The sequence below is a fragment of the Emys orbicularis genome, chromosome 4 (genome assembly GCF_028017835.1).
Source record: "Emys orbicularis isolate rEmyOrb1 chromosome 4, rEmyOrb1.hap1, whole genome shotgun sequence".
NCBI classification, from domain to species: Eukaryota; Metazoa; Chordata; order Testudines; family Emydidae; genus Emys; species Emys orbicularis.
In genome coordinates, this window is record NC_088686.1 from 89,312,926 (window position 1) to 89,326,881 (window position 13,956).

The following is a 13,956-nucleotide window of genomic DNA, read 5'->3' on the forward strand; positions in this document are numbered from 1 at the left end:
TTGCCTTCTCCGGCAATGGAGGCCAATGATTGTACAACTCCTAGAACCAAATGTGGGGATAATGTTATTGGCATAGTTAGCTAGTTAACTTATAAATTATTTTCATATCCTATAGCTCTTCAATACAGTACAACACTGATTAAGCTAATTGATAAGGCGTCCTTCCTAAATATTTGAAAATGACTGAAGTACTTCTTAGATTACAGTTGATTTAGTGCCCAAAAGTACCCATACACTGTGAAAATAAAATGGAACATTAGAAAACTATAGATTGGAGGAGCAGAGTTTGAGTCTTTGGTCCCAAGTCTGCAATGTTGGGGCTCTGTGGGATGTTAGGGAATGTAGTACGGTTGGAAGGGAATCAAGGCTGGGAAGTACTACATTCCAAAACATGCTCCCCCCAAGGACCACACAGATTTTTGACTAGAAATAAATGTGGAAATGAATGCTCAAAGCAGAGTTCCCTCTTTGGCTTCTACTGTGTAGACACGTAGGTGGGGAGATGTTTAATGGCAGGATGAATGCTGAGGAATTACTATGTTGCCACTAGAAAGGGAGTGGTGCACTCAGCAGCATAGACAGGTAGGCCTTCCATGTTAATGTCTTGGAATGCAGGATGTTAGGATTTGCCTGAAATCATACAGGGTTCAATCATCAGTGGTTGTTACAACATCACCTGGTAAATGATATTGAATGTGTGTGTTTTTTGCCTCAGTAATGAGGGATATTTGACAGAATAAATTAAGGTCAGAACTCTGCATGTTAGTGGGTACTTAATGTTAAGTAAACATTTACAACAGTCACTGTCACTTAGTGTGAATCCCAGGTGAGAGTCAAGTCATTTTTATAAAGCACCTTCTGTTATGATTTTTCAGTGGTTGATGCCACATCCAGCAGTTTGCTTTCCCCTCTTGTATTAGTGGTGGCTGGTTTGTTTGCTTTGGATCTGGGGCAGGGCGTGAGGTGGTCAGGACTTGTACATAAGCTGTTTAGTTGTGTGACAGGATTTAAATGGGTGGGATTTTAGACTGCAATTAGTGGGGTGGGCCCACCAATAAACTTTTAGTCATTTTACACTAGTGCATCAAGGCAAAACAGAATGTGAAATTTGTTTAGAGTTGTCCTTAGCTCTAGGGCAGGCTTTGTTTAATTCCAGACTCAAATTTTAGTCCAGTTTATAACCTTTCTTTTTAGATCTGAAGTCCCTGGGATAGGGCTTTAGCTCATACCTATATGAACACTGCAACATACTGCTAGCCCGGCCATTCTTTGAAGTAGCTGTTAAGACATAGTCCCTTCTGCCAACTTCTGGTGGATGGTTAGGTGGAAAATAAAGATTCAGGGTTAAATTATGAACTCAGTTAAAGCAGTGTAACTTTAATAGGCTTGCACTTGCGTAATTACATGAAAGGGAAATTTTGCCCTTAATAATAGGATAGTGATAATGCTCAATTACCTGACTGGTCCAAATTTAATAAAATCACATCACTCTCATATAGGTTATTGGACTGTATGTATCATTGGAGAGTTACTATAGGTGAAGATTGGAAACCAAAAAGTGAAATAATTTTTTTTTTTTTAAGAATAGTTTCTATTCATCTCTCTTATAATTGTTGGATTTATCAGGTTCTTGTGGGCACTGGTAAACTATGAACATTCTGGGTGACATCATTTCATAAGCCTCTACCAGTCATCTGTAACACTTGTGAGGTACCTTGTAATTCAGTTATAGATTCCTACAAGAGCCATATAAATCACATAATATAATAGCTGCTAAATTGAGTCAGGATATTAATGAATGTAATAGATAGTTTGTCTCACATCAAACTGATCTGCCATAATTAAAAACAGAACTGTTAAGAAAGAGAAAATATGAATCTGTCCAACTGCTACTTTTCAATATACAACTGATGCAAGTTACTTTACAGTGGTTTTATATGTGAGCCCCTAAATGCGCACATGCACACAGTGGGCAAGAGTGGTCTTGCTTTTGCTGCAAATTCTAAAAACAGAAGGGTGGAAGGGCATAATTAGTGTGCTTAATAAGGCCTTCCACTAACTGTTACAGATAAATATATTTGTGCTGACTGAGAGAGAGAAAGATTCATATGAGTATTTTTCCCATCCTAGATTAGATCCAAACAGAAATTATAAGATTTTTAGATATCTAAACTGACAGTACTTTATGGACAAGAAAAAAATTAATGATGTTCAGTACCATGTAACTGTGGTCAGAATTTGGTTCACCTGTGAAACCTTGTGGATTTCACTATAAGTGAAGGCCAAATATAGTCCTAGGTGTATTGTAATACCTGAACACTGCTGACCTCAGTGGAAGTTTTGCTTGATTAAGGATTGCAGAATTGGATTGATTTTCTTTGTTTGTGTAGATTTTAATCAGGTTATTTGAGTCAAATGCTGTTCAGTGTAGTCAGCTCCCACTGTCTTTTCACACAGGTAATTAAAGGCAGAGTTTAGCTCCTAGGGCCTGATTTTTAGAAGAGACTTCCCATTCTGAGTGCATAAAATACTGCTGGTGCACTTTTTTCAGGCCAAATACGTATGTGTGCAATTGAAAGATGTCGACAAATTGGGGAGAGTCCAGAGAAGAGCAACAAAAATGATTAAAGGTCTAGAAAACATGACCTATGAGGGAAGATTGAAAAAATTGGGTTTGTTTAGTCTGGAAAAGAGAAGACTGAGAGGGGATGTGATAACAGTCTTCAAGTACATAAAAGGTTATTACAAGTAGGAGGGAGAAAAATTGTTGTTCTTAACCTCTGAGGATAGGGCAAGAAGCAATGGGCTTAACTTGCAGCAAGGGAGGTTCAAGTTGGACATTAGGAAGAGCTTCCTAACTGTCAGGGTGGTTAAGCACTGGAATAAATTGCCTAGGGAGATTGTGGAATCTCCATCATTGGGGATTTTTAAGAGCAGGTTAGACAAACACCTGCCAGGAATGATCTAGATAATACTTAGTCCTGCCATGAGTATAGGGGACTGGACTAGATGACTTTTCAAGGTCCCTTCCAGTCCTATGATTCAATGATACTATTTAAATGGCTATCTGATTCAAATCAAGTATTATATGTGTAGATAACAATAATTGCATCTGTAAGTATTCACCCTCATATTTATTTGTACGTGGAAAAGCATATGCTACTCATAAAACTCAGATCCAAAGTGTCTTTTCTTCCCTTTCTTGGATTGCATGTTTTCTGGGATCTTCTCCGTCTTCAGGGGTACGTGGATGCAAAATCATTCTCCAAGGCTCCCCATGTTTCTTCTCTAAGAAATTAGTCTAGCTTAGTTGGTCTGGTGTATTTATTATACACAAAAGCAAGTATTGCTAGTTAATGAACAAGAGGACCAGGAGGGGATTAAAGAATAGTTCTGAAAAAGATTGTATTGTCACTGTATGTTTCTCTAATTTGAAATATATGGTCGATAATTCTCTGAAAGGTTGGCATATTCTAAAGAAACATAGAAATTGCTACATCAGAACAAATGATTGGTAGCTGGTCCATTATCCTGTCTCTCACAGTTGCCAATACCACAAGTAAAAAATGAAGACATAGCCCCTCAATTCACTTTTTCTATGTTGTGGAACATAAGGGACATCTCTTTCTTGATCCCATTTAAGGATGAGTTTATGCCCTGAAGCATAATTTTATCAGATATGGCATTATATAGCTGCCCATTTGCTTTTTGTGTGCTGCATGACTCCAAAATAAAGTAAGCCTAAGAAAAAGATGCTTGATCTTTTTATGAGCTGCTGCTTGGTTTTGTTGTTACATTTGTGTGCTGATGACCTTTTCTTGGCCTGTTGTTTTGATCTGCTTGACTTTTTAAGTGACCTCATAGTTAGCAACAGGTAGTATTATGGAAATAAAATAAAGAAATTGGGGGCTCCTCATTTTTACTTGATGAATGCCAGTTGCTGCATTAGCTTTATTATAATTAAAGATTATATATTATAGCCATATAGGGCTTGTTTTAATCCCCTCCCCATATCCTTGAAGCTATATCTTGCCTTTGATTTGGACACAGAATTCTCACTATCTTCACTGTGAGTTCTGTGCTTGGAACAATGTCAAGATTTGGGTCCTTGAAGTGGATAACATGCTTGCTAACTCCTTGATGGTTGTTCCAACAGACCGGAAGGAGATACAATCTGTTCCTGAAGCAACGTCTCAGGGTAAAACAGTGATGAATGATACTGCTAGTGGCTTGGATGGCTGTGGTCATAACTTGCTTCACTGTGTCATGTCTTTTGTTAATTGGGAGCAAAGTTCATACTCAGATAACTACGTTGCAAGTTTTTAGAGAACTTTTTATGTACTTCGGGGTGTAAACTAGGGCAAAATTTGATCTATAGCTAATAATGACATACGGTACCTTCTTTGTACATGATTCCTTTTTCAGCTCTAATAAAATGTTGAATTGAGCCCTAAAAACCAAACTCAGCCCTTGTGTAAGCACATGCAACTCTTACTGAAGTCTATGACACCTAAGCCCATTTAGGCCAGGGTTGAATTTAGCCCTAAGTGTCAGCTTGTGTAGATTGCTTTATTTTGGCAAGGCAGATTTTCTGGAGTGGGATAATCAGAAAGATCCTGTTTAGAAAAGTTGTTGTTTCTAGACAAAATGTTGTATGGGATTATCCAAGCCTAACAGTATTGGCAAGAGCAGACATGCTGAAGTAGTGATCTTTATTAACTTGAAAGTATAAATTCAGTAGCTCACTTACACTGAGAGAGATTTATGCCATTCTAGCATCCTGCAAATGAAAATATGAAATTAACTGTTAGATTTTTTCTTTAAAGTACAGTTTCCCTGCTTTCCTGGTCCATTGGTCTAGGAGATTTTTTTTTTAAAGGAAGCAAGTAATAAATTATGTAACCTGTTAAATGTAACCCATATGTTCTTTGTGGTCCAATTATATATGTGATCATCTAAGTATTGTTGCTTAGCAATGTTTCTGGACAACTGCTGCTTTAATGAGCCTTGTTGTGAAATGGAAAGTGCATGGACTTTCTTTACTTTCAGATTTCACAGTGGTAGCCGTGTTTGTCTGTATCAGCAAAAAAGAATGAGGAGTACTTGTGGCACCTTATAGACTCACAAATTTATTTTGGCATAAGCTTTTGTGTGCTAAAACCCACTTCAGTTAGTCCACGAAAGCTTATGCCCAAATAAATTTGTTAGTCTATAAGGTGCCACAAGTACTCCTCATTCTTATTACTTTCAGAGTTGCTGTAGTGCCACCTGCTTTCAGGTTTTTAAACTGTGCCCTTGTTTGTCTTTGTTTAAAGGGGCATGCTAATATTTTACAGTGGGCATCATACTCTCTGACACTGAAGCACTTACCATGTTCATTTTTGCAGAAAAGTGTTAAACTGAAAAGAGGCATTTCAGAAGATTGTGAGTGACCTTTAACTATAGTAGTATTGCCAAGTATTGCTATACTAATGTGTTTCATTGTATATTGTAGTGTATATAACATTTGTGACACATAAGGTATGTGGATGGGCCATGCATGTGTGCAGCCAGTTTTGAGATCACTTCATAACTCCCATATAACAGGTGGAGCTGTTGTTGAAATTTCACCTGAGTTCAAATCTCTTCAGGTCTGAAAAGACTGAAGAACTGAACCAAACTGAGGAAACAATTCTCTCCTCTGCCTGGTTTCGGAGCAATAACAAGATTTGGTTTTTAATTGTGTTCCTTATGTTCTCCACAGATTAACAAGAGACACCAAAGCAAAGATTCTGTTTTCTTCAGGGATGGTGTCCGACGAATTGACTTTGTACTTTCTTATCTGGATGATCCAAATAAAGAAGAGGAAAAGAAGGCAGTAAGTTTTTTTTATGATATCTTCTGAATGATGACCTAGCATAGACCTGAACCTCCTTACTAAGCCCTTGGAATCATTTACATGAATTGGACTATGTAAAATCTCATAGCTTGGAAAGAAAGTTCATGCAACGTACTGAAGGTTCTGGTGTGGAATTTTGTTGTGAATTAGGACTGATCCTGCAAAGTGCTGATCACGCTCAGATCCTGCTTATTCTCAGCACCTTGCATGACTGGGTCCTTAAGCCTAACTAATGATGATAATATTTTCTTCATTTAATGATATTGCCCTATACACCTTTATCCCAATATAACGCGACCCTATATAACATGAATTCGGATATAACGTGGTAAAGCAGCGCTCCGGGGGGGCGGAGCTGTGCGCTCCGGTGGATCAAAGCAAGTTCAATATAACACGGTTTCACCTATAACGCGGTAAGATTTTTTGGCTCCTGAGGACAGCGTTATATCGGGGTAGAGGTCTAATTAGTATACTGATGGTGAAAAATTTCTAAGTAGTCATAATGAAGCCTTTCCTTTTTCGAGAAGCATGAACTGTAATCAGACTGATGTACGGGAGCAACTGAAATACTTTTATACAGAAGAACTGCAGCCTGATTCTCCTCCCATTGATGACAGTAGAATTTTGACTTCTGTTAGAGCAGGACTGGACCTGCAGATGCTGCACTGATCTACTTTGATTGTCCTTTTAATACCGATAATGGAACAGCAATCAGTGTCAGAACATCAAAAGCTGAGTTAAAACTAAAAAATTATTTTGCAAACTCAATTTACAGCAACTCTAGGTTCCTGGAAATTGAATTATAGGATACTCGCATAAATCTCAGGTTTCTTTGAAATTGCTGTCTTCAGCTACCTTCAGAGCTCCAGATACTCTTCCTCATTATAAGGCTCCTCTTTAAACACTTTGTCTGAAATAATAATGTTTAGTTTCTTGTACTTTGTGCTAAATCTCATCTGTCTGCCCAGAGCTTATTACAGGGGATGCCTCTCTTCTCATGTTTTACCCTGGCACTTGTGATCTACTGATGCTCGACCTTACTGTGGAAGGCCCTTGAATTTGGAACTAACTGTTGCTCATTGGTTTATTGACCTTCGGAGCATGTTGCAAAACCAATCTATTTTGCAGGCTTATGTAGTTTGAAAGGGGTAAATGGGGCTCTGGCGAAGGGGTATAGTTTTGTTGATTGAGAAGGATAGTGAATGTGGCCATTAGTTCAACAGTGTGTGCTTTTAAATGGTATTGTACGTGAGCTCAAGAGACATGGATTAGTACATTCAGTAAATCTTAAAACAATTTAATAAATAATTACATAAATAAATGTAGGCATCTTTTCCTTTGAGAAGCCAGACTGAACTGCTGCATTTTAATAAATGTTTGCTGCTAGTCCTAGCAACTTTTGGTCTGGATTTCCTCATTTGGAAGCATAGTGTAAAAATAATCTTATCTTATAAGATTTTATTGAGATGAAGATGACTGTGTCCTTGGAATCTGGAACCTAAAGGAGCAAGAGGTTCTGTTAAAACTTTTAGTTTAGGAGTGGAAATAATCCACCCTGAAACTATGAGGTAATTTTTTTCCCCTTTGCTTGTAACAACACTGAAAATGCTTGGCTCCCGAGGGTGATAGTGCACAGAGACTAAAGCTGACTTAGTCTTTTGGTAGTCACTGGAAGGGGAAGGAATCTTGATTCAGATTTTCCACTATTTAAAGTACAGAGTCAAAGGGAAAAATGCGTCAAAGGGAAAAAATCCAATTTCAGAAAAATTAGTGGCTTAGCCAAGTGCTTTTATGTAAGCAGGTGTGAGTTATTAGGGACACCATTTATTCCTGGCACTAGCATTTTTATAAATACCTTAGTAAATGCATTGATAGTGTGCTAGCTTCTTAAAAACATTGATGTTTACCCTTTACAAGTAGAATAATGTTTTAGTGTACTGGTTAATAGGAATCATCATTTTATGATGAATGACATGCCTGGGGAAAGACGAAATAAGACAGGCACCATGAGAAAAAGTTACACTTGATGATACAGTGTCCAGGTTTGATACTGTTTGTCCCTACTACTGTGAGTAAGAGCTGCATGACTGGGTCCTGCCTTTCCACAGCTGATCTGCACAATATTTATTTAACAGTTAGTGTCTAAAATGTAATTTTAGGGTTTCACCTACAGGCATTCCTGCATTAAATTAATTTGGTCTATTTACCTGTGTGGGCCATTGATGACTCGTATATCCCCCTACATCCTCCTGAGGTTTCTGTGATGGATGAGGTCTGTGTGAGGCTGTTAGTGGAAGAGCTTTTATTCCTAATTACTTACTTTATACTCCCGGCACAACAATCTCAGCGCCTGCCCCTTCTAGGCTCTCTGCCTGCATTTTGCCTCATTGCCAAAGTACTTGTAATTTATTTCCTTTTATTTTTTATTATTAAAGCATTCTCATTCCTTTAAAAGCAAGTTTAAAGTGTCCCTGAAGATGGAATCTTCCATACAAGAGGCCATTAAGTGCAAGCGTGCTGGGTTTTGCTGCAAAGTTCCAGTTGGAACTCAGCACTCAAGTTCCCAGCAAGGTAAAACAGCAAAGGTGGCGACAGTGGGCCACATTTCCGGAAAGAATCAAGAAGTGACTTTTCTAATTATTTTTTTGTCTACTTTAATATTTTGGGCCTGACTTAGGCTGTTTACATTGTAAGCTCCGGTATTTCCAACCACAGGCATTTAAAAAAGAAGTCACGAGATTGGCCTAAAAATGCTAATATTTTTAAATATAGTAAAGTTGGGGTTATTTTGGCTTTTTTAATATGTCTTCACTTTCTTGAGCCATTAGAGATTGCATTTGGAATAAGAAATAGGACTTAACTATATTTTTAAGCCTACTGTATATTTATGGTGCCAAAAATGTTATGTAAGTAACAATCGTATTTTTTCTAAGGGCATGTCTATACTTACCTCCAGAGCGATCGATCCAGTGGGGGTCGATTTATCACATCTAGTGAAGATGCGATAAATCGACCGCCGAGCGCTCTCCCGTCGACTCCGGCACTCCATCGGAGCGAGAAGCATACGCAGAGTCGACGGGGGAGCGTCAGGAGTCGACCTACCACAGTGAAGACACCGTGGTAAGTAGCTCTAAGTACATCGACTTCAGCTACGCTATTTTCATAGCTGAAGTTGTATAACTTAGACCAACTTAGCTCGCCCCCCCTCCCCGCCCTAGTGTAGACCAGGCCTAAGAAAGGAACTGCAAGGCTGGGCTCTTTAATACATTATTAGCTAAATTTATACTTTCCTATTAAGGAACGAATGCCTTGTTTAAAAGTTTGTGCTCCCTGCACTCTTATGCAAATGTTAATCCTCCTTTTAAACAAAGAAGTCCTGTGTTCTAGTTGTAGGAGGCAGAACAGCTGGAAAGATCAGTCCCTGACTTACAAAACCCTAGAATTTTATTCTTGTAATCTCAATAAACTAAAAAAAGCAACATCAAGAAAAAAATCAAAAGAGAATGCCCTTTCTTCTGACATAAGCACATCTGTTCTGCACTTCCCTGATCTTACAACCTAGCCTCCTTAGCAGCCCCAACCCAGCCAACGTGTCTGGAGAGAGTAGAGTTTTTATTACAGCAACAATCCTATAAGACCTTGCTTGTTAAAAAGCACTCTACTGCTTGTTTAAAAGCACTCTATTCCATTCTCATATTGATCCTTTGGCTTCTGCATATACAGCAGTATGATTCCCCAGACAGGATTATCAAGAGGCTTCCTCTTCTACCGTATAGCAAAAGGAATAAAAAGATGGAAGAGGACGCCAGTCAATAGAGAAAAGAAAGAAACAGATATACATACATGATGAATGGTTCGGCACTTCTGCTATAAACACAAACCCCTATATATTGGGCAGCACTAGTCAACCTCGGGAAACAAGAAGGAGGAGAGAGAGGCTTAATTACCAAGATTACAAGTGGAAAAAGATGAAATAAAAACCCAAGGCAGTAGTTAATTCAAAAGCACAATTGAAAGACTGCACACAATGCTTTCTCTCTAAGAATATGTCTACACTGCAGCTGGGACCCCGCTTCCCAATGTAGATAGACAGATGTGCTAGCTCAGCTCAAGCAAACATGCTAAAAATAGCAGTGTAGCTGGGGGTAGCATGGACAGCAGCTAGACCAGGGGTGGGCAAACTACAGCCCGGGGGCCACATCCAGCCCTTCAGATATTTTAATCCAGCCCTCAAGTTCTTGCCGGGGAGCTGGTCCGGGGCTTGCCTCGCTCCGTGCGTTCCATGGCTCCGTGTGGCTCCCGGAAGCAGCGACATGTTCCCCTCTGGCTCCTATGTGTAGGGGCAGCCAGGGGGCTCTGCACGCTGCCCCCGCCCCAAGCGCTGCCCCTGCAGCTCCCATTGGCCAGGAACTGTGGCAAATTGGGAGCTGCAAGGGCTGTGCCTGCGGACGGGGCAGCATGCAGAGCTGCCTGGCCACGCCTCCACGTAGGAGCCGGAGCAGGGACATACCGCTGCTTCTGGAAGCTGCTTGAGGTAAGCGCTGCCCGGAGCCTGTACCCCTGACCCCCTCCTGTGCCCCAACCCCCTGCCCTAGCCCTGATCTCCCTCTTGCCCTCTGAGCCCCTCGGTCCCAGCCCCACTCCCACCCCAGAGCTCACACCCCCAGCTGGAGCCCTTCCCCCCCCCCCCCCATCCTGCACACCAACCCTCTGCCCCAGTCCGGAGCCCCCTCCCACACCCTGAACTCCTCATTTCTGGCCCAACCCGAGAGCCCTCACCCCCTCCCGCACCCCCCAATTTCATGAGCATTCATGGCCCGCCATACAATTTCCATACTCAGATGTGGCCCTCGGGCCAAAAAGTTTGCCCACCCCTGCTCTAGCCTGACACTGGGAATGCTACCCTAACATGCTGCTTCATAAATGTACAGCTCAATCAGTAGAGGAATGGAAGAATCTTAAGTAGTTTGTCCAATCAAATACAGTGAAACACAAATGCATTCAGTAGTGAAAGTCATTGATCAGCGGCATCTCTTATCTGTGTCCTGACTGAGGATATCACTTTGAAGAGTAATAACAAATACTAACTGATGTTCAAATGTCTCTGTGAGGTAGGTATTATAGCTACCGCCCCCTTTGATTAGATGGGGAAACTCAGGCACAAACAGTTTAGGGGTACGTCTACATTGCAGCAGCGAATCTCAGAGCGTGGATCAGCTTGCAGGGCTCACGCTCTGAGGCTAAAAATAGCAGTGTAGATGTTCCCACTTGGGGTGAAGCCTGGGCTCTGAGACCTCCCCCCTTTGCTAGGTCTTAGCTATTCCTTTTGGTAATTAGAATTTTTACTTCACACTATTTTAGGTCTCCCCTCACAAAAAAATTATGAATTAAAGCACAGATATGCACTATAGGTGCTTAAATTCACTCTAAGCCAAAACTTTCACTGTAAAAGTTGCCTCGGCACCTAAGTTTTGTCTCTTGGCACGTGTACTGCTGCCTCACACCAATGTCCTGCCTAATCCCCAGAGCAATCCACAAACCAGGGAAAGCTAGGAAGAGAAGCATCTTTCTCACCTATGGAGCCTGATCCAGTGGGCGTGCTCAGAGGCCATCTGTTGGATCGAATCTCATTTAGAATTTGGCTGGAGGAGGAGGTGGGAGTGCTATTACCTACCTTATAAATTTTAGCCCAATGGTTAGAGAACTCACCTGGGATGTGTGAGACCAAGGCTATGGGATATTTTGGTATGGGGCTTCTTCAGTCTCTCCTACGGAAGCTGTTCCACTGTGGATAAATAATTAAAGAGTCAATGGAGCAGGGGAACTGGCCCCAGGGTCTCCCAGCTCCTGGATAAGTCCTCTATCCATCAGCCTATAGAGTCATTCTCTCTCTTGCTCTCTCTCTGGCCCAATGACTACTGATGTATTTAAATGCTCTAAGCACTGAGCTAAAAGCTATTAGGTGGGCATCTCTTCCTCCTCCTCCAACCATTGTGTGTGGAGTGAAGCAGGGTCCTAACTCATTCTCACAAGAAACAACTTAGGTACCTTAGCCAACTGACTCCAGGAGAGGGTTCCTGGCTGTGAATCACAAGCAGATAGGGACCTCCCTGCAGCCTGGATTTGGGCGCCTGTCTCCGTGAAAGGGATGGGGCTTAGATATACCCCTCTCCTTCACATCTTCCATTGGCTAGCTTAGGTGGCTCCCTGCCTAGCGTGCTGGCTTTTGTGGATCACATTCTTAGACACCTATCTCTCCTGATACATTGTATAGAGAACCCAGGGAGTATAGGAAGCCACCTAACTCAGGCTTTGTGGATTGCATTGTTGTTCCTGTGATTTTCGAGGTGCCTAAATCCCTTTGTGGATCCAGGCCCATATACAGAGCAGGAGTTAATACTTTGTTTAAGCCCAGCCCCCGAGTGAACCTGCTGCAATAAAAGGCTACCACCATAGGCCTGCCACTTCCAGCAAACTGTCTTCTCAACCTCAAACTCCATTGAATTGCAGCTGACGGCGTTGAGAGTTAGAAATACGTGCACTGAAGCTATGACTTTCCCATTCCATGTCCCCATACTATTTATTCCCACTTCCCCTCCATCAGCACAACTGAATGGGACCATCACATCTTAAATTTGGAGCAGATCAAACCTGTTTTCCTTCACCAATTCTCCCGGCAGGGAGACTAGGACTAAAGCCAAAGAAAAAGAGTGGTGCATTCACAGTTAAATGGCCTGATTTTCATCCTAGTCTTAATGGGACCTCCCTGCTTTTTACTCACAAAATTAGGATTGCAGGCACAGTTTTGTAACTGTAGTGTTTTGTTCCCAAAGTATACATAATTCAGGTGTCTCCTTTTTTGTGCCAAAAATCAGTTCAGGTTTTGAAATTTTGGCCTTAGAAGCACAAACGTCATTGCACCAATTTCAGCATGGAGATAGGGTGAAATTCACCCCTGTATTTAGGGCCAGCACAAGGCCTATGTGCACAACTAATGTCCCTCTTAAACCCTATAATGGGTAGGTGCTATGCTGCTCTCTGCTCAGAATTTTATCCATAGAGAACAAATCACCATCTGTGGTTTCATATGAATTAAGTACACACTCAGGCACTGGATTTTGTTTGAAAGGTTACAGAAATCCAGTGCAGTTTGTTGTTGTTGTCTTGGGAGAGATGTGCAGTTCTCTTACTGCAGTACAGTGACTTGGCAAAATTGTACAGGCTAAGAATAGAAACATTCTTAGGAAAGGAATAAAATTAGTGACAGCCGGTTTCTAATGCTCATGCTTGCTTCAGGGAAACAGTTTGTTTTGCATAAATAAGAGTGGGATTAACTTCTTCATGGCATTTCAACATTACTATTCAGTCAAAGGCACTTTAGATGATTAAAGCTATGTGCATCTTCTGTCTTAGCTTCATGCAAAACAAATCCAGATACTACAGATTTAGTGTTTTGCTGATCTCTAGCTCACACTAGGGAATCTGCCAAGTGAAGTCTTGAGAAAAATATGCTGTTAAGAAAATGGTCATACTTTTGAGGCCACGCCCTTAAAATGTAATCAGTTTGTTCAGTTCAGAGTTAATAGGGTGGTGTCTTGAGATAATCCTCAAAGTTACCATTTGAAACAGATTTGTAAATATTACATCCATAAAAAGCTTTCTTATTAATAGAGCTTTCCTTATCACTCATGCAAAATGAAAGGGATGGACCTGAATAGAAAAGTTTGGATATGTATTCGATTCAACCCCTCCCAAAATCTGGATGTGTTTGTATCTGGGGTTTTGATTCAGGCCTAGTTTTTTTCCCATTTGATCTCCCCTGCCTGTTGATTCCCATTATCTCTACTATTGATCCTCTAATGGCTGTTGTGGAATGCTATGGTCTATGTAAACAGTGCTTTTTAATCTCTGGATTCAGTCCAACTCTGAGAAGTGTTAGCCTCAGCTGTCTTGGAAGTTAGACATTTATTTCTAATACTGCTTTGTCTAGGTGACTTTTCAGCAGGCAGCCATCTGGTTAGCTGTTTTAATTTTTCAAACCAAGCTGTCTGATGATGCAGGGAGATGCTGAGTATTCT

The 13,956-nt window shown here is 40.9% G+C and overlaps 1 protein-coding gene across 2 annotated transcripts in view; it reads left to right on the forward strand.

Annotated features, from left to right (window-relative positions):
• The window catches only part of ANO5 (anoctamin 5), a 94,711-nt gene that overhangs the window by 42,459 nt on the left and 38,296 nt on the right, over window positions 1–13,956 (forward strand). For both annotated transcript variants that reach the window (XM_065403062.1, XM_065403063.1), the window contains 2 exons: window positions 4,157–4,198; window positions 5,744–5,857. In XM_065403062.1, the coding sequence (XP_065259134.1) occupies window positions 4,157–4,198; window positions 5,744–5,857 (156 nt within the window). The remainder of the gene's footprint in view (window positions 1–4,156; window positions 4,199–5,743; window positions 5,858–13,956) is intronic.